Below are 24,645 nucleotides of genomic sequence, written 5' to 3'. Positions count from 1 at the left end.
CTATTCAATTTAGAGAGAAGAATGTTGTGGGAGACTGTGTCAAAGGCTTTACAGAAGTCCAGACAGGTGACATCCGTAGCCCTTCCTTTGTCCACTGATGTAGTTACTCCATCACAGGCTGGTCAGGCAGGACTTGCCCTTGGTGAAGCCATGCTGGCTGTCTTCAGTCACCTCTCTGTCTTCCTTGCCTTAGCATAGCTTCCCGAAGGATCTGTTCCATGATCTTTCCAGGCACAGAGGTGGGGCTGGCAGCTATAACTTGCAAAGATTTAAGCCATCTCTTTATGCATTCTTCTGTGTATTTTTTCATTTCATGGGCATGTATACTGGTGCTGTTCATGAGAATTTTTCTAAGAGTGAAGCTTGCCCAAATATGTGGATTGCAAGTCACATCATCTGCAGACATTGCTACCAATATCAAGCCAAATTTAATTCTGTATTCCAAAACAGAGGTGTTAAAGCAGCTCAGAATAAGGCTATTTTTTAAATTTTATTTTTTAAATATGTGAGCAAAACACGGTTTTCCACAAATTTCATTCTTAGATATAGCTGAACTGTTCAGGCTGAATTTAAAAAAAAACACCACATGAACAGCCTAGCAATATGAATTGCTAGCTGGGCAATACTTTTAAAAGGATGAGCAATTAAAACCTTGAGTGATTATACTCAATTAAAAATAACACTTCATATGGGAGATTTTACGTGATATTAATAAAGGTGATAGTAACAGCACTGCCTGTAAACAGAAATACAAATGCATCATATCGCAGTGATTTTTTAAATGAAGGATTAATTTTCAGATGGATTTTAACTTTTTAGCATTTGATTTAAGAAGAAACAGGCCTGTGATAATCTGCTTACCCTGCTATATCATACAAAGGAAATTAATCTGGATGTGAAGTCAAAACTGATTACACAGTAGTATAAAGTACAAGATCATGAGATGATGAAATAGAAAATGAAAGATATAACACCATAATTCAGAGAGTTCACAAAATTCCATATTTGTTTTTGAATCGCTAGTGTATGTTAAAGAGATTACTTTGTACTTGAAGTAGCTAAATTAGATTAATAGTCCATTTTATCTTCTTGACCAGAGGAGTGTGAGTGGTCAGGATAACCTGATATGGATGCAAGAAAGAGTGAAAACAGGGAAGACTATTAAATAGAATCCCAACAATAATAGTAGGCGCTATGGTAATGTGAATAAGATACTATCATTTCCTGAAATTGAGGAGATGGGTGAAATACAGTCAGAACTCCCTTTGGTATTTTCTTCACACAGAAGCCTAGAAATATTTTATTAAATATTAATAACAACATAAAAGACCTTTGGTCTTGTTTTCATTTTAATTAGGCAGGATATATCTGCCATTCACTTTGAAGGCAAATGCTACTCCTTTATATTAACCTGTGGGGGGTACTGGAAAATAACTTAAATTGAACCTAGCAACATTTATGTATTTCTTCTCTTGCCATGAGATAATTAACATCTACTCCTTTGCAGGCTCTCTTAGTGTTACCTGATCCCCATATACAGGTTTCATGTTGACTTCCAGAGCTTGAGCAGTATGTTGTGAAATGCTACCTCAGCCCATTTCTTCTAAATAGCCAGAACTCAGGGAATTTATTTACCTCAGCCCATTTCTTCTAAATAGCCAGAACTCAGGAAATTTGTTAACCTTCAACTTAAACTGTTGAACCTACAAGGGAAGCTTAATCTCATAATTAAATCAGATTGGAGGCACAGAATGGACAATCACTTCAGGAGGGAAACAGAGCTGTATATAATATACTGAACCCATTTTGTTTTGTGATGAACGATAAAGGCAACTGAAAAACTTAAGAACTTAATGGTAGCTGCTATGACTAAAAATAATACGAAGATTTTTGACACATAAAGCCATGGCAGGAATTAGTAAGAAGCAAATGAAGAAAAAATAAATAGGTTGTATGAAGTCTGTGGATTTCTAGACTCTTGGCCAGTTGTTTATGGAACCTGACTACCTCTTACACAGGTTTCCCACTCCACATCTGAAGTCTAAGGATCATCTTAAATGAGGCCTTGGAGTTTCTGATCTAGCAGCCAGGGATCCTGAGGCTTCTGTTGGGAGAACCTTGAAGAGCTGCGAGACTCGTTGGCCAGCTTTTTCCTCTTGCTAATGGCTGTGGGCATACACTTTGGCCACAGCTTGGTATACTCTGGCCAACTGGCCAGCTAGCCTAGTGCTTCTTAAGTCTTGGACCTAATATATTTTGCTTGGTCAGTCTACCACAGAGCTATTAATATAAGCTTGCCAGGCCTGCGGAACTGGACGCTCCTCATGGCTAAGCCCCCTCAGACTGAAGGGTCTAGTGGACTTAGGCACGTTAACCAACAGAGCTGCTGTCAGAGGAAACCCACCTGTGTTCCACTCCATAAAAGACAAGTATGTTTGTACTGAATACTTCACTGACTTACGAATTTGCGTTTTCCAATGATTATCAGAAAAATTGTAACAAGTTTGACTGTCACTGTAGTGCCCCATGACTGAAATTATTTCCTCTGTACATATGTGTTATGAAACATGATAAATCGCATCATCACGTTTTTCATGGATACCCTCCTTCATAGAACAGATGGTTCTTCTTTAATTGGCTACTAAATATTTTTTGTATTGTTTTTCCCTATTGTGTAAAATAAATATCATTCTCTATTTCCTGTACATTTTTCAGCCTTGTTCTGGGGACATGATTATTCATTTTGCCATATAAAAGTACGTTAAGGTGATAGTATTTCATCTTTCAGGAATGTTACAGAAAGAAAGTTTAGTGGTGTCTGTGAGACACCCATACTGTGGTGATGTTAAAAAGTTATTTTTTTCCAAAGCTTCTCTGAAGTGAATGAGCATAGGTGGCTTTGTTTTATCAACAAGGTAAAAGTCCAGCAAACAACTGCTTCTTTCATCTCCTGACTATCCTTCATTTTTAGAGAAAATGTTAAGTGGTTAACAGAAATATTAATCTATACCTTTCCCTTTTTCCCCTTTTTCAACAAAATCATATTAGCCCAGTTGTGATACACTGAGATACTTTTCTGTGCAATTTGTAAATTGTAAGAAGTGTAATCAAGTTTGTAAATCTAGAAACTTCCACATCTGCTGCAACACATCATCTTAGATTTCACTCCTCTGCTATTAAAGAAGCCAATTTATCCTATTACATCGTAGTTGCCAGACTTGGACTAATCAGAGCGACAGAAGCTGCAAAACAGCTTCTGATATATCTCCCTTCCCTTGTTCTGAGATAATGCATGTAAGGTGTTAGGGCTAAGTGAAACTATTAAACCTCTTAGGTGCTGCTAGAGCAGTTGGTTTGAATGTCCAAATAATGTTCAATAAAAACAAATCCCTGTCTTTGCATGTGGGAAGCTGTAGGAGTATTAGCTGTTACTAGGAGTGAGGAAACAGGTAGAAGGAATGCTTTTGTTACTGCATACAAGTTTTTGCCTTTTCTGTGTCAATAAATAAATTTAAAACAGCAACCTACAACAACAACTGCTCAGTTACAGATACTAGAAATGGACAATCTCTGTGTTTAGTAAGTGTTATTGCTCAAGAGTTTCGAGGCAAAGAAGATCAAAAGCATTAGACTTATCTTTTGTTTCTACTAAATAATGAAATATAATTACTTGAGGGTTTTGAAGCACAGAAGATAAAAAATACTAGTCTTTAGTTTCCAGTAAAAAGAATAAGCAAAACCAATTGATTTTGTCAAAATATAATCGAACTTATTTCTTCCAGAGGTTCAGTAACATAATTTAGGATACTATTGTAAAATACAGTCATGGATCATTTATACAGTCATGAATAAAGGGCAGACTTTGATATTTGAATTACATTGTGTGGTTGCCATCATGGCACTGTCAAACACTGATGGGTTTCTTGGAAAACACAACTAACCCAACTCCAGATCTCGTAAGTATAGTGTAAAAGACGAATGAAACTTCTGACACTTCTCTGAAGTTGAAGCACAGCTTTCTAATTTACTGTGGCCCCATTTTCAACTGCTACAGGGTTGAAGACCTTGAAGTAAGTAGGCTCTGTCTATATAGGCCAACGTAACATGAGGAGAAACTTCTTTGCTTTGAGAGTGCTGGAACACTGGAACAGGCTACCCAGAGAGGTTGTGGAGTCTCCTTCTCTGGAGACATTCAAGACCTGCCTGGACACATTCCTGGGTGATCTACTGTAGATGAACCTACTTTAGCAGATGGGTTGGATTAGGTGATCTCCAGAGGTCACTTCCAACCCCAACCATTCTGTGATTCTGCAGTACAAAAAACTAAATCCGTTCTACTTATGGTCAACATTAAAGTTGAAGCAAATGAAAAACATATCCTTCATAGGGGTATGAATAGTGTAATTCAGTTTTATATCAAATAGCTTACCTATTGTGATATCCAACACTACTGAATAATAGTACAGAGTCTAATTGTTTCCATTTCACATTCATTTTTGACTATATTATGTAAGAGAGAAAAATAGCTTCTAAACTCATAATGAATTCATTGTATGTCTGGTATTTTTCTTCAATTTCCAGAAAATTCAACAAATGAAATGGTAATTGTGTAGCGTGCCTTAAAAGAACAGCTGCACAAGTTAGTTCACCACAAAACAAGTTGGATAAAGTGATTTATGAAGTACTGTTTCCTTAATTATTTCGCAGAACCTCTCTGACTCTGGAGACTTATTTGAGCCAACTATTACAAATCTCTGAATTTCAGAAATAATAGATTCCTGTCTTTCCTTCTTTACCTTCATTTTTCATCACGTATTTTCAGTTTATGACCAAGAATAGCTTTTTTTTCCCCGATTCTCAGACTCAACTGAAAACAAGCTTATAGGAAAAATTGCCCCGAGAGCTATTAGTCCTTTGTAGCCTTATACTAACAACTCTGTATTAATGATCTTTATATTTTAATACGATTTTGAGATCTGAGAAAGCAGTGTTAATCAGATGACTGAGTTAATCTCAGTTTTCTCTTGACAGCTAATTCTTACTGTAAGATTCTAAATTTTGTGAACTTGTAAAGAAACTAGGAACACAGGGGGCAATGAACTTGACAAAGGTGTGTTTTAAGGAAAAAAAACCCACAGAGTCAGTCTCTCAGAGGCCTACCCTGATGCACTTTTTTAACCTTATTTTGCATCTGGGCATCCAGAAAGATGAGTGACTATGCTGAAATTTAAATTAACCAAACTAAAAGAGGATTAAGTAAGCTAGTTTAATTTTGACCTTTTAATTCAATATGCTAATATCATTAATACCTGCCAGAAGGAGTAACTGTTGTTAGTTCATTATGAATGGAGTGAAATTTTCGTTTTAGCTTGGGACTGTGTGGTCGTCATAATAAGCTTTCTTGGTTCTTGATTATGCAGAATGATAAAACATATTTGTTGCCTTGACAGAATTTGGATAGTCCTAAGAATGTTTTCTAGGTCTTTCTAGAAAAGAACCAAGCTAAAGGAGGCCTTCGTTTGCCCTGTTTCTAGGAAATATAGTGATAATCTTTCCGCAAGAAGAAGAAATTCTGGAGCTTTTCGCAGGGCCATGGGAAACTCTGCCTCCAGTTACAGTCATCTGTTCCAGCTCCCTGTAAGGCCTACTCCCTACACTCAATTTCAGTGTGTTTTTTCCTTAACGAGTTCTCTCTCTGCACACCCCTGCTCCCCATCCAGCATATTTGCATGAAGCCACGATTGCTCTCATAATTAGGGAGCTAAAATGATCTGACACAGAATATTGTGCGGAATCATGACTGGGTCTAGTCTAACAAGCCGGGGGTGGTTGTGTGTGGGATTTGAGCCTACCAGCTTGAGCTCACTGGTGTGCACTTCGCCTTCTGTCCCATTACAAACCAGTAAGGAGAGGATGTGTGTGTTACCAGGCATAGGGGATTATCAGTGCAAAGCTATTAAAATAGCTGCTGCTCAAGGATATTCTGCATGTACTGTGCAACTAGCATGTAAGATCGCAATCACGTGTATTGTCTTTTTATATCAGTTCTAACAACCATAGGTTTCTTTGCCACAAATTCTCCCTGGTATGAAATAGTAGATGGCTTGAATACAAGGAGCAGACTGGAGAACAAAAATAAACTATTTTCTTTAGTAACACTTTTAAGTGTAGGTAGGACGGTTAAAAAAAACTGAAGGTTCAGCTCAGTGGCTGAACTAAGTTATCAATCAAAATCAAGTGGTAAAACCTAAATGTTTTGTTTCAGGTTAAATACAGTGTTCTGTTTCACCAGAAGTGATGGTTTAGGCTCTTAAAAAACCCCAAGGAAATAGAGATGCATGAACAAGCAACCAGATGAGAGAAACAGACTGCAATGTAGACTGTCTCAAGTCATGTTTATGTTTTTTAATAACATAAAAAACATACAGGCCATGCTAACACATTGCAAGCTTAACCTGCTTTTGGTATTCCATTGGATCTCTCCACAGAACACCTAGAGCTTGCTATGTGGCCTTAAATTATACATGCACAGTAAGACACAGCCCTGTTTGGTTAGGATTAACAACAGAGGAGTAATGAAGTTTTTTAATTTCTGAGCTGTTTCTATGTTCCACTTGCAAGAAGAATAAATGTTGCAGCTGAGGGTGGCTGGGGAAGAGGTCTGCCAGTCCTTAGAGTGAAACACGTCTCAAACTTCACATGGAAGACAGATGGGAATTCTGTTAAAAAATACATTTTTTTTCTGAGAAAGACTGAGGCCAAGGAGGTGATGTGGGTTTATACTTGCTCATCAAATTCCTAGCCTTGCAGGCAAATGGAGTTTACAAGGGTTTTCATTCACCATGTCTTCTCTTTTTCTAAGGAATCCATGATTCTGTTCTGATTTCAAGGGTAAAGTGTCCTTTATTAAAGAAAAATTCTTTTTTTTTTTTTTTTAAGTTTGTTGCTCGTGTGCTACATATTCTCTGCAGGGCTCTGAAATAGAACTTTTGATGTCTCCACGCTCTAGTAAAATGTTCATAAACTACTATGGATTTGGGATAGCTCTACAAGTGTAGTCAAGCAGGTGAATTGCTGCCAGAGAAGGGTCAAAGGATCTGCATGTAGGAGTGCCCAGAGGGATCCAGAACTAGCAGCACAGGGGGTGCAGCCACACCTGGAAGCACAAGGGATTCAACAGCTGGGTCTGCTCACATCAGAGTGGTCCTGCCTGAAGGGCAGGGTGAGGCCAGCTAGGGAGCAGTGAGTAGTGATGCTCCCTATCTTGTTGATCCTCAGCATTTGTTATAAACTATTATTAATGACTCATGTTAATGAAAAGATACTTATAATTTTTTTTTTTTTTTTTTTTTTTTTTAATAAGTGCAGTGTTTCTGGCAACTATTCATTTCTTCATTACCTCCTGCATATGTAGCCCAAATTGTCTCTCTTCCTGGAATTTAGATGTGGACGTAAAGAAAATAAAATTACTATGTAATTTCTTTGATCCTTAAAACTGTAAAGGTCCATGAAAGCCAACTTATCTGTGTGTGATTAGGTGACAGAAGAATCTAATTAGCACTAGCTTCTCCATCTATATGGAAAGACTTGTCATTGCATACAGCCGTTTTGCATTGTATGCTATAAATAATGATTTTTCTTCTGTATTACTATGTCACAGTAGCAGACGAGAGGAATATAAAAGGTGTTTTCTTAACGTAATTCCTTTCCTTAGTGTTTTAAGAGTCTGACAGCTACAGCCTAGGAATAATCACTTATTTAATCTCTGTCTTTGTTGATTTCCTGTCACATATTGGCTTTTGATTTCTTTGAGGAATTACGCATTGACTAGAAGGTGATGGAAGAGCTATGTTTTTCTGTTAAGGAAAAACATCTGAGTAATCTCAAACAATAAAACGTTACACTACCAGTTTGTACTTATTGGGGTTGGTCCACTGTTGCACTTGAACCACTCTAGTAGAAGATCTATCCATATGTGTTTAAGGTTTTTATATATCTTTACACAAAACTATATAGAAATGAAAGTGATTTTTTAAATTAATTTGGGCTGTAGCATCCCTTAAAACTCTGATTCTCAGAATTTTACAATGTGAATTAAATGAAATAGTGTTTATCAGCAAGGGAAGAAGAGTAGTTTCAAATGTACCATCTGTTGTCCGTTAATAGTAGTGTAACTCAAAACAGTGTTCTAGTCCTACCTGCCTTCTCTCAGCTGAACCTGAACAGCAATATAGGGAACCAAGGGTCAGTCAAAAGTAGTAGAAAGTAGTAAAGAGGTGTGATTTTCTGGTAAGGACATGAATAAATGAGCAGTTTGGATGTTCTTCCAGTTGCTTTAGTTTATGTTTAATTTGTAACCTTTCAGTCTTCGAACAGCTGGTCTTTTGTATAGTCTGGAGGATATCTGCTGCTCTCCAGTATAGCTGAGTAATCTCAAACAATATGAATCTCAAACTGAATCATATTTGTATAGTGAATAAGAAGTTCTTCTGTAGAGCCTGTAAGGGATGATCCTGCTTTTGGAAAAGTCATTTGTCTCCCAGCCTATGTCATAGGCTTCTAAGATGGTGTGTTCAGTCACTTAAACTGTAGCTTCTTAGACATCAGTTCACTGATTTTAGTATTTTGATAGGCAGTTGAGAAGTATTGAGCATGAGAACCTGAAGCCAAAGTCATTGACACTGCTTGTGTCTCTGAATAAAACGAGTCTTTCATTGTCTCAGACTAGGCATGCAAATACCCATGTGATCATAATTAGTGCATGGAGAATGTCGTATAACATAAACTGAATGCACGTTTATATGTAATTCAACTTGAGCTAAATTTATTCTATGTGTTAATTTCTAATATAAGTTTTGATTATTCTTGTAGGTACATAATATACTTACAAGGAATAGCAAGTACTGTAACATTCAGAATACGAATTAAGATGCACAGATAACGTTTCAATTATTTATGTCGCGTACAGAATTTTCAAGAACAGCAGTGATTATTTCTCGCGTATCAACTATTACTGTAAAATAACAAATAGAAGGATCAATCTGAGAAGTAAAAAGATGAGAATGCCATTCTGACACTCCTGGACAGTGCTACAAAATCCAACAGATCAAGCTGAAAAAGTTTGCAGTACTTCTCAGTATCAGACTTGGTGTCTCAAAATTAAGTTCCAGTTTACTGAAGAGGTTACTTTTTGCATTGCAGATCATTAGATTAATGCGTGCCAGCTTTGAATGATTTGGCCATTTTTTTTGTAGAGTCTGTGTCTTCAAAGCACTGTAAAATGTTATAAACATTGTGTTATAGCCTAGGTACCTGGCTAGGTGCAGTGTAGCTGTAGTGTATGGCTTCCTCATCTGGGAGAACATCCTATTCAAGCTGAAAAATACAGTTCGCCAGGTATAAGTTCATTTTATATGTGTTTATCAGTAGGGATTCGACAGCTGAACCAGGCAGGACTGTGTACTCCTGCAATCTTGTTGGCTTTTCTCTGGGCTCCCATTCTGTTAACCACCAATTCTCCTTTCTTTAGAGCTGCTCAAGTCAGAGAATTTCAGGAATCCATAATTTCAGGGGTAAACTCTTAAAGACCCATTTATTTGGAAGACTTGAAAACTGATTTGATAGTAGTCAGGATGGGAGAAAGAAAGGAACAGGAACCTGTTTGGAGGGTTAGCAGAGGGATGGTTTGGGGGTGACAAGAGTGATGAATTTAATTGTTGTGTGGAAGAATAATTTGGTAGATTTCCATAAGGAGAGCAATGAAGTGAGGAAAACATTCAAGTCACTTCCTCATAAGCAGTGAAGACTTCAGATTTAGTAGTCTGGTCTTTGGTTTGCTTGTATTTCTTTAGTTCATTTCTACTCGTTAAAAACTAAAGCAGTTGCCCCAGTTGGGGACTGTGATCTCATTCAAAATGTAAATAAAAATATGATACCACTGTGGTAATTATTTTTTTCTGCATTTCACATGCCCTGAGTAATGATAATAGTTTTTCTCATGCCTTTTTTTTTTTTGTCCAGTTTTTCACATGAATTTTAGCTGTCATACTAAATCCAAAACTGTAAGAACATGGACTATAAAATTATTTATTTAAAATACAGGGTGTTTTTCTTTTTACTAATATTACTCATAAACCTCACATGATTTGTAAAATATAATCATACAGAGCAGCACTGGTCTAAACCTCCTACCTGTTGTTACAGCTGAGTAATGACTTCATGAATGTGTGGGTGTAATTTTGAAACTGAAAAATACCTCGTCTTGGGCCATTAATTTCTATCTACAGCAAGATGACTTACGTTTTAATGTGCATGTACTTTAGAATTTTGTTTAAATTCACTTTCTGTCATTGCATTCCCAAAAGACAATAAGACCAGGGCCCTATCTGGAGTAATAGAAGGGCATGTGGCCTTACTGAATGTCTGTGTGTGATCATACTTGTTGCATTTGTTTACATTTAAGTGAAAGTTAATAAGTAGATTAATGACATTTCTCTCTTCTTCCTCAAATAATGTCAGTTAAAAAAGATAAGGCAGACTGTCAGCATGTGCACTGCTAATACAGTGAGTCCGTGGAGCCCAAGGGTGGTAATGCAGATCTGTGCTTGTCAAGCGGTGTTTAGTCTGACGGTGGAGTCTGTGCCTTGGTTGTACCATGCTTGTCAGGGAAATATGGAGTAAGCTCCTTACGGATTCCCTCTTGAGGTGTAGTCCATTTCACAGAAATCAGGTTCCAGATTCATTTTTTGGTTCCATTCATTTCATGTATGCAGCTGTCTGCTGGGAAACTATCTTCCCTCTTTCGCAATCTACAAAAGGTTTACTTATTTTGAAAGCAAATTAGTTTTTCTAAATTACCAGACGATTTCATCTTTCTGTACAAAAGCTGTGATTATTTAACTGCTAGTGAATTCTGAAAGTATGTTTACACTTTCCCTCATGCATTGTGAGGGTTCACGTACCTTCAAGCCAAGTAGAACATTCTTCTGATTCAAGCTGCCACCTTCAAGCCACCCATGCGTGGCAGTTTGGTATATTCTAGGCATTTTTCAGGTAGGTTTTTAAATAAACCAATCCACAGGCACAAGTGAATAAAACAGATCGTGAAAATTAAGGACTGATTTGCAAATTAAGTCGGTAGTTTTGGAGCTGGGGCTTGCTGCTGCCAGGCTGGCATACGTCATGGGTCACCCTGCCTCTTCCACCTTCAACAGGGTCATGTTGGACGTTTCTGCAGGGCTTTCTTCAGCTTGACTGGCAAGGCAGACTTCCATGAGCCCTTTTGGCAGCCTATTATGAAATCTTGCTCAAACAACTTCTCTCCTCAGTCATCATAGACCCCGGGGCAACCTCTGAGCCAGCCTCAGGCTGCTGTTGCAGGCTTCGCTCAGGTCTCCAGGCTTCTTCCAAACAAAGACTTACGTGGCCAGACATGAGAGCAGCCTTGGCTGCCACCTGCTCCTCATCAGCACTGCGCTTTTTCCCCCTTGCTAAGATAATATTTTGTTTCTTTTCTTCTCTTCTCCATCCTGTTTTTACACCATCACTAGCACATTTGTTTATGTCTTGCATGGTCTAAGTTGTTTGCCAATGAAGGGCCCTTCATGTTTTCTTCCGTGAAAGGATTTGGGGTGCCTGAGCCCACGAAGAGTTATACCTGGACTAAAGTTGGCTAAAGCACGTACAAATTTGCAGAATCGAGGCCTCATCTGGGAAACAGTCTGATGGAAACTTGGTGTTAAATATAGTCTTGCTAGAGCGTTTAGGCTTTTAGAGTGTTTAATATTTTGAAAATTGCTTAACTTATCAGTGGATGTCAGGTGCTTTAAAAGTGGAAAATATGCTTGTTACACAGGCTTTTAAAGTACATCTTACATGACTGAAAAGTATTACATTAAAATAATAATTTTAGCCATCTTAGTGTATTTATGGTCTCATATTGTTAAGTATTTGGTGTTACGCACAGCAGGTTTTTGCATTCCATATTTTTGTGAGTTTCAGTGGAAAGGAGAAAAATCTACTCCTTGCGGCTTACTGCAGAAGAATCACAAGGATACATTTGAGCCATTTCTTGACTGACTGCAATAATTAGGATGTTGTGGCTGACAGAATTTGGTTTCACCATAGATTATTAATAAAACATTAGAAATACACAGTAGTCTTTTAAAAAAAAAGAAATCTAGAAACCTGTCAGTTAAATCAGTCTAACTCAAATCAAACAAAGCTTGTGATAGAGACGATAGGATAGAAAGACTCATTTTTACTTGACTTAATAAACAGGTTTATTACTGAATTAAAGTTTGGATTTTTTGTCAGAACAGGATTTTTTCCAGTATGTTTTGACAGAGCGTTCAGCTATGAGAAACTACTGACTGTAGATATTCTCTGCCAGAATGATGAATCTATTTCCAGTAAGCGAGTTGCTTCATCTTGTTGGATATACTCTTGGGAATTTATCACGTAATTCCCTTAATCCAAACCAGTTGTGTACATATTTTGTAATTGATTAATTACTGACAGTAAATAAATATTCATGCAAAATCAACTGTTTGTTAAAGAAAAAAAATACTGTTTAACAATTTTCATACAAGAACGTAGCGTTCTTGTATTTACTGTGTCTTTTCACATGAACTACAGTGTCATCTAAAACTGCTGTTTATGATTATTACAAAGTTGAATATATACCATCTCAGATAAGAACTCATTGACATTGTAACTGTGTGTCAAATACTTTTATCAGCATACTGAGTAATACTAGATCACTAGTCCCTGAAGTAACATGTCATTAAATTTGTGAAGATGAAACAACTATTCTTCCATCAAATTCTGCTCTACATTCATATGAAATGCCTTGGTTAAGTAATGTCTTTGAAGACTGGGTGTTACTTCCTTTAGCTCTGATTGTACTTGGCAGGCATTGTATGTTCTTTGTGTATTACCAGAACAGAACATCTATCTACAGCACACTCTGTCTTTTCTTCATAAATGAATGTAACTTTAGTGTGTTGGATGTATTTTGGTGTGTTGTTCGCATTTGATTAATTGGGTCTTACTGCTTTTGTGGGTGCATATATCTTATTCCTACTACCGAATATATTGATTGATGCACTGAATTGCTGGCTTCTGTTTTGTGAATATTAATCAAACAATATATTCCTGCTTAATGGCTTTGCAGTGTAGGAGGCAGCCAAACAATGTAGACCATAGTCTGCTTTTTTTGCTCTTTAATCATTATTGTGTAAGACACTGGCAAGAACACTTTTTTTTTTTTTTCCCATCTATAAACACTGTTTCATGCTTAAACATATCCATTGTTTGGTCAAAGTTATGAAATGTTGTTGCTCAATTAAATATTGTTTTCAACATTTCCTGGTAAAAGCAGTAATAGAAGAGATAAAGCAGTAAAGGAAGGAGAGATAATTAAGTAGAAAAAAAGCCCAAAAAACAAAAACCAAAACACTAGGCATAGCAAGCAAGGAAGAAACAGAAGATATGAGGTCAGTAAATTCAGTGTCATATGGTTTCAGGTCTTGTGATTTGGATAAGTAGTTTTCTTTAATCAAAAGCCAAACCTGATGCTTTTCTGGATTCCAGTACTGTGCTGAAGGGGATAATTTCTGACTAAACTATTCTTAAAGAGAATCAGTGTAGACATCTGCTGTGTTCTGATGTGCACTTAAAACGGGTACAAGGATAGAGGCTGATTAAGGTGTGGCAGCTTCCTTGGGTGAGAAATTAGAAGACATATTCAATATTTAAAACAAAAAAGACAGCAAATGATTGTTTGTGGTGACAGTATCAGAAGCAGCAAGCTTCTTGAAAACACAGCTCATGTTTTATGGTATGTAGGTATAAAGGTCGGTAGCTACAGCTTTAGTCATCCTCTGTGATTCTCACCAGACAGGCAGCCAAGGCTAAGCATGAAAGCTTAGGCTTCAGGTTTTGTAGTATTTTACAAGGGGGTTTGTTTTAGTCTCCCCTTCCTATACCTGACTCCTTTCATAAAAATGCTCTAGAGTAGGAGCTTTCTCTAAATAATGCTGCTAGTAAGATTGCCCTCCTAGAACTGTCACTGGCTTAGCTGGACAACTAGTAGAATTAATGGCATTTATTGAACAGGAGTTCCTCTTGGTGTTGTCTGTTGCCCTTGAGCATTAGGACGGTCAGCATAGACAGACACTCTCAGAGTGTTAGGACCACAGAGAATATCACATTGTTTGTATTTACTAATGTTAGTGTCCTACAAATTTTATTTTAATTGTTATGTGTGTAAGCATTTTATTAATTCCTCCAGTCTCAGCCCACAAAATAGATCTCAGTTTTCATTCTGGATCATGACTTTGTAATATTCTAGAAAGGCATAAGGCAGAAATCCCCTAAACTTTCTGCATTTTTTACAGTGTAACATGTTCAAAGGCAGGTCTGTTTCTATGGAAAGGAATACAGTAGTACTGAAGCTTGTGATTCATAAAAAACAATAGTTGAAAGCTGAATCATTGAATCACAAAAAAAAATGTGTTTGTTTCCAGACAGCCTGTTTGTCTTAAATATATACTTAAAGTAAGGAAACATCAGTAGGAGAACTGAATGGCTTCAGTAAAATACTGGCTTCGTCCACAGTGTCTAGTAGAAGTTAAACTATTTTATATTAGTTGAAAACACATTTATCCAGTGTTGTACCACCTTCCTTTGAACACCTATAAATATTCCTCTTGCATATAGACATATGTTTATATTTGTATATATTAGCATGCTCTTGCAGGAATAGCTATTTGGAAATAAATTTTTACTTACAGACTGTCTATATAAATTGGATATTTGTTTCAGATCCATGTCAAAACAGTAGACCTTGTGTATTTTCAAAATCCTTTCTCCTCGATGAAGGCCATTTCCACTGTTTTAATTCATACAAGCATCTGCTTCTGTGATTTGAGTCTACTTCTTTGGTTTTGATAATGATTATTCCCCCGTTCTTGTTTTGGAAGTTAATTGTTAGTCCAGCTAGGCAATCTTCATGTGTCTGGTTAATGTAGTTACTGCTTATTGACCTTCTGAAAATACTGATCTGCCAAAGAAGTTTTTAACACAGTAAGAAAAGCTGACTTAAAGTTACGTGCCTTTCTCTGCTGATCCACATCTGCCGTTGTCCTTCTGTAGTTTTTGTAATCAGGGCTTAAGATTTCAACAATAATATGGAAGTAAGAAGAGACAAAACCATGGCTTTTAAAGACATTGTCTAGCGGTTTGGGTTTAGTTTACGTATACATTTTTATTGTCCCTTATATATGTGAACTTTAGCATGGACTACAGTCATGTTAGAATATATTTTATTTTTGAATATAGTTCTTCAAAAGTGTTCATATTATGGTGATTGTTATATAAAAATCTACAGGTTGTTTAAAAGAAGCAGCGTTTTTGGATATGGTAATTACTGGCAAGTAGTTTTCCTTCAGCTTTTGGCTGATTTGAATAGGGTAACTTGTCTGTAATCAAACATAATCTTTATTAGTATTACCTCTTTTCAGTTATTTATACATCTTTCTAAGAAACAGAACAATTGATTTCGTTTTAGATGTAGTTTCAAAATGGAAGAAGGCATTTAGGCATGCTTTTGTATGACAGTTTAATTTCTGTACATTCATATAATTGTTTATGGAACTAAACATGAAAATATTTGAACCGAACAAGGCATCTATATTTGTGGTATGAATAGATGGGAAACTAATCCTTGCGTTTTCTCTTTTTCTGAACTTTAGGGGGGACACAGAGATTACCTCGCACAATTGGAGTCTCTTTGGCAAAAGAACTCATCTTCTCTGCACGTATTGTAGATGGCAAGGAAGCAAAATCAATAGGATTGATTAGCCATGTGGTAGAACAGAATGAAGCAGGGGATGCTGCATACAGAAGAGCATTAGCTCTGGCAAGAGAATTTTTACCTCAGGTAAAACAAATTCTGTTGATTTTAGTTTTTACCAAACATTAAGACTGAAAAACAGCCACCTGTCTTAAGAAAAAACATCATGAAGTTGCGTGTTGAAAAGCTATTCTAGTTATGTGGAGAGCAATTGCAAGTTTTTTCTCTCATCTATTGAGTGGTGTTATTTAGTTATTATTTCATAGTGAAGAAAAAAAACTCTTTTCCATCCTGTATTGTCATGATACAGTCTGTGTTTGTGTAATGTATTTTGGCTTTCAAGTTTTAAACAGAAAAATATTGTGAGGGGTTTTTTTGGTAATGCAATTATCCTAGTAGGTTATTTGGTTGCTGTTGAACACTTTTGAGGAGAGGCAAAAAGGTCCATATGAGAGTGGACCTATCTCAGTGTCACTTCTGTTTTGAAAACAGAAAGCTAAATGCTGTTCAGTATTAAAGCAAAACTCATTTGCTAGGGGAAATTTTGCTTTCTGTCCTTTGTATATAAGCTTGATGAAAGAATCATGCTCTTACTATCATTTATTCAAAGTGACATCCTATCTCTGGCTTTCATAAGAGAATTGAAATGGGATTTGCTGAATCCCTGTGCTTTAAAACTTGAAAATATTAGGAAGAATTTTAAGTGTGACCTTCACAGGAGTCTTTGTGTTGGTTGATTGCTACCTATTCCCCTCATGCCATAGACTGCAAGCTGTTTGTTCAAACTAGGAACTAAGTTTGGAGCTTTTGATAAACCTGCTTTTCAAGTGAAGGGTCCCAGGTAGCAAATTCATAGGAGGCAGAAGAAGAAAATAATGAGTAAACCACTTTATTGGATCATAATTGTAAGCACCAAAATTTTTAACTGAAAATGGAAAATGTTACAAATTAAATATGTGATTTAACATTGGTTATTTGTATGTCGAACACCGCCATGGAAAGACAAACATGAAAAATACAGTAGAAATTTTAACACACAGTGATTCTTGAAGGTCGATTTGTAGTTATCATTCCACATTGGAAACAGCTTGAAAGCCTTTGGCTTTTCCCAGAGGAGCAGCCATGTCTGAACCTTCAGAAGCTGATGCGGGTGGATAGGCACAGGACCGAGATGATTCCCAAAGATGTCTCGCTGTTCTATGGCACGTTTGAGGAGAAAGGTGGAAATCCCTCTGCTCCCTGAGGACCTCAGTTGCTCACAGAAAAGCATCACTTGACCAGTGCAGGTTTACAGTAGTGTGGCTTAGGTTTGAAGCTGCATCGGTTTGTTGTATTTCATTATCATGTCTCTACATTTTGTGGTAATAGGGACGTAAGATTGATGTCGTGAAGGCCTATAATGGTGTTTCTTAAGGTGGCTGTTCTGAGCCTTGTTTTGGAGAGAGTTGAGCAGTCTTGACAAGCGTGGACATGGTTAGCACCTTTGGAACATAGAATGAACACACTGCTTTAGTTAGGTTCTTCTGAAGACAGTACACTTACACTTTTTCTCAATACTGGAACTGTCAGTTTGGAAGCAAATGTCTACTATAGTGGTGTAATTTAGGATACTTGATCTATTTACTATAAATTTAATAAAATCCCAAACTCTGTAAGGTCCTAATATAACAACATTGGTATGCAGACTCTTCACTGCATAATCTTGTAGTTTTTGATGATACGTACATAAGCTTTTTCTTTTATTTTAGGGACCAGTGGCAATGAGAGTTGCAAAACTGGCCATCAATCAGGGAATGGAGGTAAGAGTCTATACTTTTTTTAAGAGTAAGCAGAAGTCAGGCTGTCAACAAGTTTACCGTGGTGATTTTTTTTCTAGAACTGTTTTCAGTTTCTCAGTGTGTAGTCTTTCAAAATCTATTTTGTCAAAACTTTTTAAAGATCAAATGCAGGGGTTTTTTTGTGTCAGACTCCTAGACTAGAGTTGATGCAGATTTCTGTAACAGGGCTTAGTAACCTCATGTCTGTCCAAGAGTAATGCGCTTTGCTAATTATTAATACTAGAAAGTAAACATAAACTCCTATGAACAAGTTGTATTTCAAATGCTGGGTAGAACAAAACCTCAGAGTCATACTCTGTCAGTTCTCTCAGTGTTTAGTAACTAATAAAGTTAATGAGCAAAAGGCACAGTGTTTAATAGTTTAGTAGAGGTTAGTTTGAAAACTATATGTGGAGTCTGGTTTCATATTCGATTCTGATTGCCACTCCTTCTTGAACACTATTGACCTAACTGTGAAGCTCATTAAAATCTAGCCTTGAACACATCTGGACGTGTGTTTTACTTTGAACTTGTAAATCATCTTGCTGAGCTCTGCAGGTCTATTCATATTTAAACTTAAGCACATACATAAGTGCTGCACCAGGACACCTTATAGCTCAGCCTGGTACAACAGAAAGGGGATCTCACCACATGCAACATCTGAATCCAATAAGACAAATTTACGAATGGTCTTCTTTTTTCTTAAAGTTACATAACTGAGTTCAGCCAATACCACCAGAAAATTTTGGCCTGAGAACCAAACTCAGGTGCTGTTGTGCAAAGAGTATGTTTGTTAGGTTTCCACAGCAAAGTGATGATGGAATTCAAGATTTAATTCAGTGGTTCAAAATGCTACAGGCTGAATTGTTTAGCTACCGGGTATGGTGGACTGAAAGGTCAGAATCATGGTTTTTATAGAATTATGGACAATAGGGTTAGAAGGAGGCCCCAAGACAAGATGTACTGTATGAAAACCCCTCAAGCCCAATATCCATTCAAGCTATTGTTACAAACCCTCTATGGCAGAGATTTCATCGCTTCCTTTGATGAACTGTCCTGTAGCTGATCTCCCCTTGACAAATTGATTGTGGTGCATTGTCGTTTTCCTTTCAGTGGCCCTGTGGAGAGCTGGTAAGTTCTGCAGCAGCCGATGCTTAAGACAGGTGGAGAAGTAGTGAGGGGAAAACTCAACCTTTTCAGCTGTTCTGACCAGCTCACAAAGTAAAAAATGTTCTAGAAACTAGGTGATGATGTAAGATGGCCATTGACCTATTTTTTAATTTTAAATGCTTTTAAACTTAAATTTATGTTTACTTTATGGCATGGCATCATGTTTTCACACGACATTTTGAAGATAACTTGTTTCAGAACAAATTTTAAATTATCATGCAGTACATTACATCTTTTTCCTTGTAGTAAATGGAATTATTATAAATGTGCAAGTAACTAATGGTTTTTAGTGCAGATGATTTGTAGTGAAGGACATGCATTGTTTTCACAGTGTATTATGGACTAATTGTATCACCAAATAAGGAAACTGTTACCCAAATACTAACCACTCCCACCACATGGCAGTATAGCATTTCCATGTTAAAGTAATGAAGAACTTTGCAGAAATATTTTAGTATGTGGCATAGAAACACGGTATTTAAGTCAGCTGTCAGGAAATGATATAAAATAAATATACAAAAATATGCTTTTAAAAACATTGTATTCTTTCCCTCAGGTCGACTTAGTAACAGGTTTGGCAATTGAAGAAGCTTGTTACGCTCAGGTATGTAACTAGGATTACATGAAAAAAAAAAAAAGAAAACAAGCTTTATTGGTGCCTGTTATGAAACACGCAGAAATTCAACTAGATATTGCTTTATGATTTCTTCTGCAAATATTTTGGCATTCTGTTTAGACCTTCCTTCTGCTTACTTTGGTTTTATAAGGAGTTTAAGGAAGGAGGTGTAGTTTAGGACAAAATCTTAGGGTGAAGATGGTGAAGCACCACCAGCCGCATCCCTACCCAGTCGTGCTCTGCTGTGCATCTAGTCCAAGAACTGCTGTGCCCTTGCTTTGTTTCGGTTTAACGTGAAATAGCATGAAGGACGCTTCACTGCTTCGCTAACATGTGCCACTAATGGCGTATGTGCTAGCCAACAGAAAATTGGGGCAAACCTCTTTGCAAGCATAACATGGGAATCATGTATTTAAGTTGGTATGTTCTTGGGCTTTGAGACAAATGTTTTGATCATGGAAATAGAAGCTTCAGCACTAAATGCTTATTTAAAACATATGATGATCTGATTAATAACCTATTTCTCTTCACCTCACTTCCCCCTCACCCCCCCCAAAAAAACCCACAACACCAAAAACTCAAAAACCAACCCTAAAGAGTTTCTCACTGTCATCCATTTAGAGAAAAGATAATCCTCCCAAATTATTTCTTAGCCTTCTATTGCCCCTTTCAAGTGTCTGATACTTCCCTATATCTGACTAGACACTGCCGTTTTCACTTTTCTGTTGTATAATGTGTTGCATGCTGGATGTCTTGCAGAATTGGGATTTGTGTGATTTTTTTATTATTGTTGTTGGCTTCAATAATGAATTGTTACTCCAATCATTGCAGACTATTCCAACAAAAGATAGAATTGAAGGTCTTCTTGCATTTAAGGAGAAGAGACCTCCTCGCTACAAGGGAGAATAAAAGAAGCTGATGCCTTTTAAAATACAAGGGGATAATACTGCTATGAGGACCATTAAGGTGCACTTTGCATCCACACCTGGAATATCACAACCACCAAAGTCACAGCAAATCATACTGATGTTACAGCATTTTGAATGTGTCCATGCTTGTACTGGACCCAGATAGAAATGTGTGTCAGCTCATGCTATTTACAATTTCTGAAGGTTCTTCTGTGTATTGGCAAGATCACAGGTTCATGCAGCATTTTTAAAATTTCATATGTATGAAACATAGCATTCCACAGTTGAAAAAGCTCTGTAAATTCTTTATATAGACAAAACCTATATGTAATGTTAAGTATAAATCTGCTGTATCGTTTTATCAGAAGAAAAGTGACTACTGAACACCTAAAATAAGAACTTGTACCAAATATGCATTAAAATGATTCTGTATATCAGTAAAAATTATATTTGAGTAGTCTACCTGAATATGTACATTATTAATAAAGCTAAGGGAAATGAAAAGGATTATTGTTTGGAAAATATTAAGCTTTATTTATCTGACTTACACTATTCTCAGTAAAATGAAATTAACTTTAGCACATAAACCCATCCTTTTATGAAGTCATTGCCATTATATTCATTTAATTGTATTAAATGAAGACATTTTCGAGGCCAGCCTTTAATTATGCATTCTTGTATGTTAAACCTGGCTTTGTCTTGCATTCTTTCAACATATCATCGGATCAGCGCTGTCTGCTATGAAGGAACTTTACTTCACTTGCCCCAGTTATTTTAAATTTTCGATGATTGTATTAAAGATTGTTGAGCAGGGATGTGACTAATGCACTGTTAAAGATACTAGAATTCTCTTAATCTCCAGAATATTCCTTTTGCAGGTCCTAATAACATATATTTATATACAACAGGGATGATATTGAAATGTTCTTTATTCGGTGGTGGCCTCAGGGTTCTTTTCATACATTGAAAGAGAAAGCCAGTAGGTTGCGAGGTGAGAAAACTGTTGTGATTCGTACTGTATATTTGCTGTGGACGTGGCACATACAGCAAATGTCTGGAAATAACCTCTTAGAAAGTATTTTTGTTAACTTGACTGGAAAATAAACATGCTTTAGCAGTCAGAGGGTGTCTTTTTCTATGGAAACAAATTTCGTCCTGTTTGTTTACCATTGGCTCACGAAACTTGTGCATGCTCTGCTGTTTCTGCAACATTAACTGTGGTCACTGTCTATACCTATGATGATAGAGTAGCTGATCAACATGAAATGACAAGAACTCATTTAAATTCATATTTAGACATATCATTACATGTAAATTGATTATAACTGGTAGAGCACACACTTTGTTGACTGGTAAACTTGCTGAGTCGATCATTTCATGCTCGATAATTTGCAAATAAAGTACTGGTGCTTGTTTTGATAGTCGTATAAAGCCTAGAGGGTCATTTTCTTGTGTTTTTGAAGTGCTAACATGTCATTTTCATTTTTACTGAGTAAGAAATAATTATGTTAATACGAGAAAAAATATTAAGTCTATGCTGATGGGTTTCTGTTTCGTAACTTTGATATTCAGTCTGGTTATTGAGCTGCCTCTGTTTTTCTAACAAGCACTGAATAAGTAGCTTCTGTGAATGTCTGTTAAAAAATGTAATAACTTTTAATACTGTGGCATAAGACTGCATAGATTTGTGCCTTTAACTAGTAGTTTTGATCTCATAAAATAATTTTACTGTCACAATGGTCTCTCCATTCCTTTTCTCAGGAGAAGATACTGTCATCGTAGCAATTTGAGTCCCTTCCTTGAAGTCAACATTTTGAATATTATTACAAAGTGAGTGCCAGTAGGACCATTTTTAAAGGTACTTTCTAGTGGTGTTGAACTAGTTGTAAAGGAAAAATGTTTCAGCAAAATATGTGTTAAACACTTACTGTCTCTTTTATTAAGTCACACATTGTGATGGCTCTAGTGCTTGTGATTAATAGAGTATTAGAATTCTGCTTCCACAAGAGGATGATTTGTAAGAGAAATGCTCTTATAGTATAGGCTGACTTTTCCTTAGGAAAGTTATGATGTGGAAAATCCTTCTTCAAGTGCTTAGGCTCAGCTCTTTCAGTCCTGGAAAAGCCGCACTTTTCTCCACAATACCTCATGGGTGAGTGAGCCTGGTCCCCACTGGTTTCCTGAAGGGTTATCTCCTGGGCCCTTGCCATAAGCAGCTTTTTCTCCTGCTCCTCCTGAGCTCAAGTGGATAGTGAGCTCTTCTGCACTTCTCCACTGAGCTGGATATTGGAAAGTTATAATACGAGTAGGTCTGTTACCTTCAGCTGATCACCTCTCCATGGTGTAAGTGCAAATTCAACTTAACTGAATTGCCTAGAAATTCTCACTTTCATGCAGAAATTAATATGTGACTTTAGGTAACACTTATCACTTTAATATATGAAAGCATTTGTGTTTTCAATGTCATTGAAGTAACTCACATTCTTACCTAGTTTTACTAAATTTCTATATAGAGTTTCTAGAATTCTCTGAATGGCTTAAGTCTGTTCAGTGCTTTTCAGTATCTCGCCTGATATGAAGAAATATGGTGTTTTATTTATTCTGAGGTTGTGTAATGATGCAGTTAAAAGCACTTGGAGAATATTATTCCATGGAACTTCTCTGTGAGATTTGCAGAGCCATTTGTGCCAAATTGTTGTTGAAATTCTGTCAGTCTACGTGCAGTTACTCGTAGTCCTAAACCAAGGTTCATATCAGCGCTTTTCTAGAACTGCTTTTAGCCAGCTACATTCAGAATAGTGAACATCAGGATGTATCACTTGCAGCTGTTTCATATTTTCATCTTCCATGCACTTAACCATAATCAGATTTGTTGAACAGAACAAAAAATAATGGGTCTCTCCAACAGAGGACATGGCAGAATATCATGCTACTTGGAATTTTGGGAGACTTAGGGCGTAAAGTAAGGGTTTGTTACATGTGTCACTTCACATACCGAAGCCAAATCATGCAAAGTGAAAAGAGTAATTGGAACATCTTGATCTATCACCAACTTAGTTTTTGTTTCATCGCTTTTCCATGCAGGCATATCCCTGAGATCTACTGATATCAGAGAGAGGATTTACAATTGAAGAAAAAAAACAACCATAATTGAAAACTATTGGTATTTTGTGTGATATACATTGAACAAGATGTGCTTTCATGTCTCATTTGTGGGATTTTAGCGTTATTCTTGCACCTAACAACACTGCTGAAAAGCCATAGGGCTTCATTGTCTAGTGAGGCTGATACAGTCATTGTACTCATGGTGTGATAAAGATCATGATGACATTACTATTCTAAGATGTTCTTTTTCTGCACACTTTTAGAAAGACAACTGTCTCCAAAAATGAGAAAAAAGAGGATGATTGCAAACAGATAAACCAAAGGGAGAGATGTATTCAGCTAAAGGTAATGGGATTCTTCTTGTGTATTTTGAGGTCTTACAAAAATTAGTTTTTCTGTTTGTGCCTTTTTTTTTTTCTGTTGGCTTTTGTTTTTTCTGAGACGGGAGCTCAAACACCAGGGTGCAGGGAACACTTTTAAAAATTTATATGGGTTGTTTTCACTTCAACAACATTGATATTTTATAAGCAAATTTAGGGGAGTTTGAAAAATTTTCCTGAAAAGGTTTTTGAAAGGTGTAATCAAAAATGATCATGTTATCACCAAAGATTAGGTAAGATACCTCTTTTAGTATAGATTTTAATCATGTTCAGTTTAACCTTGAACAGAGTTGAAGTTTCCTTCGTTATGCAGAATGTACTGTGTTTATGCAGTGTATTCATTACGCTTTATAATATATACCCGTGTATACTAACATGTCATATGCATGCATATGCGTGTGTATGTGCATATGCATATATGTACATATAAATAAAACTCTTCCGACTGCCAGATGAGACCACATTCCCCTTGGGAAGTGAGAGTACTATTCTACTCCAGGAAGTTTTGAATTTGTTTGTGGAAGAGTCGTACCAGCAAGAACACCGCACCCCCCTCAGCATGTACTGTGACAGCTACAGGTGTCCACACACATGGTGTGGAAGTTCTGAAACACACAAGTTCTGCCGCAGAAACAGCAGTTGAGTAGAGACGGGGTGCGTGTGTGTTGCCATGTGTCTGGTCAGGCACATCTGATAGCTCTCGGCCAGAACAAACGTAGCAGAGGTCGAAGTGAGTTCTAAGTTTCAACAAAGGTGTGGCATCCAGATAGTGCATTCCTACCAGTCCTATAGT

The 24,645-nt window shown here is 36.8% G+C and overlaps 1 protein-coding gene across 1 annotated transcript in view; it reads left to right on the top strand.

Annotated features, from left to right (window-relative positions):
* The window catches only part of AUH (AU RNA binding methylglutaconyl-CoA hydratase), a gene marked incomplete at its 5' end in the record, with an annotated part of 107,187 nt that extends 86,731 nt beyond the window's left edge, over positions 1–20,456 (top strand). The window contains 4 exons of the mRNA XM_080362642.1: positions 15,756–15,943; positions 17,605–17,655; positions 19,400–19,447; positions 20,291–20,456. Of these exons, the coding sequence (XP_080218768.1) occupies positions 15,756–15,943; positions 17,605–17,655; positions 19,400–19,447; positions 20,291–20,368 (365 nt within the window). The 3' untranslated portion in view covers positions 20,369–20,456. The remainder of the gene's footprint in view (positions 1–15,755; positions 15,944–17,604; positions 17,656–19,399; positions 19,448–20,290) is intronic.
* Between the last annotated feature and the right edge of the window lie 4,189 nt (positions 20,457–24,645).

The sequence above is a fragment of the Nesoenas mayeri genome (assembly GCF_963082525.1).
Source record: "Nesoenas mayeri genome assembly, chromosome: Z".
NCBI lineage: Eukaryota > Metazoa > Chordata > Aves > Columbiformes > Columbidae > Nesoenas > Nesoenas mayeri.
The sequence above is the reverse complement of the archived record's forward strand: the minus strand, read 5'-3'. Positions and strand labels throughout refer to the sequence as shown.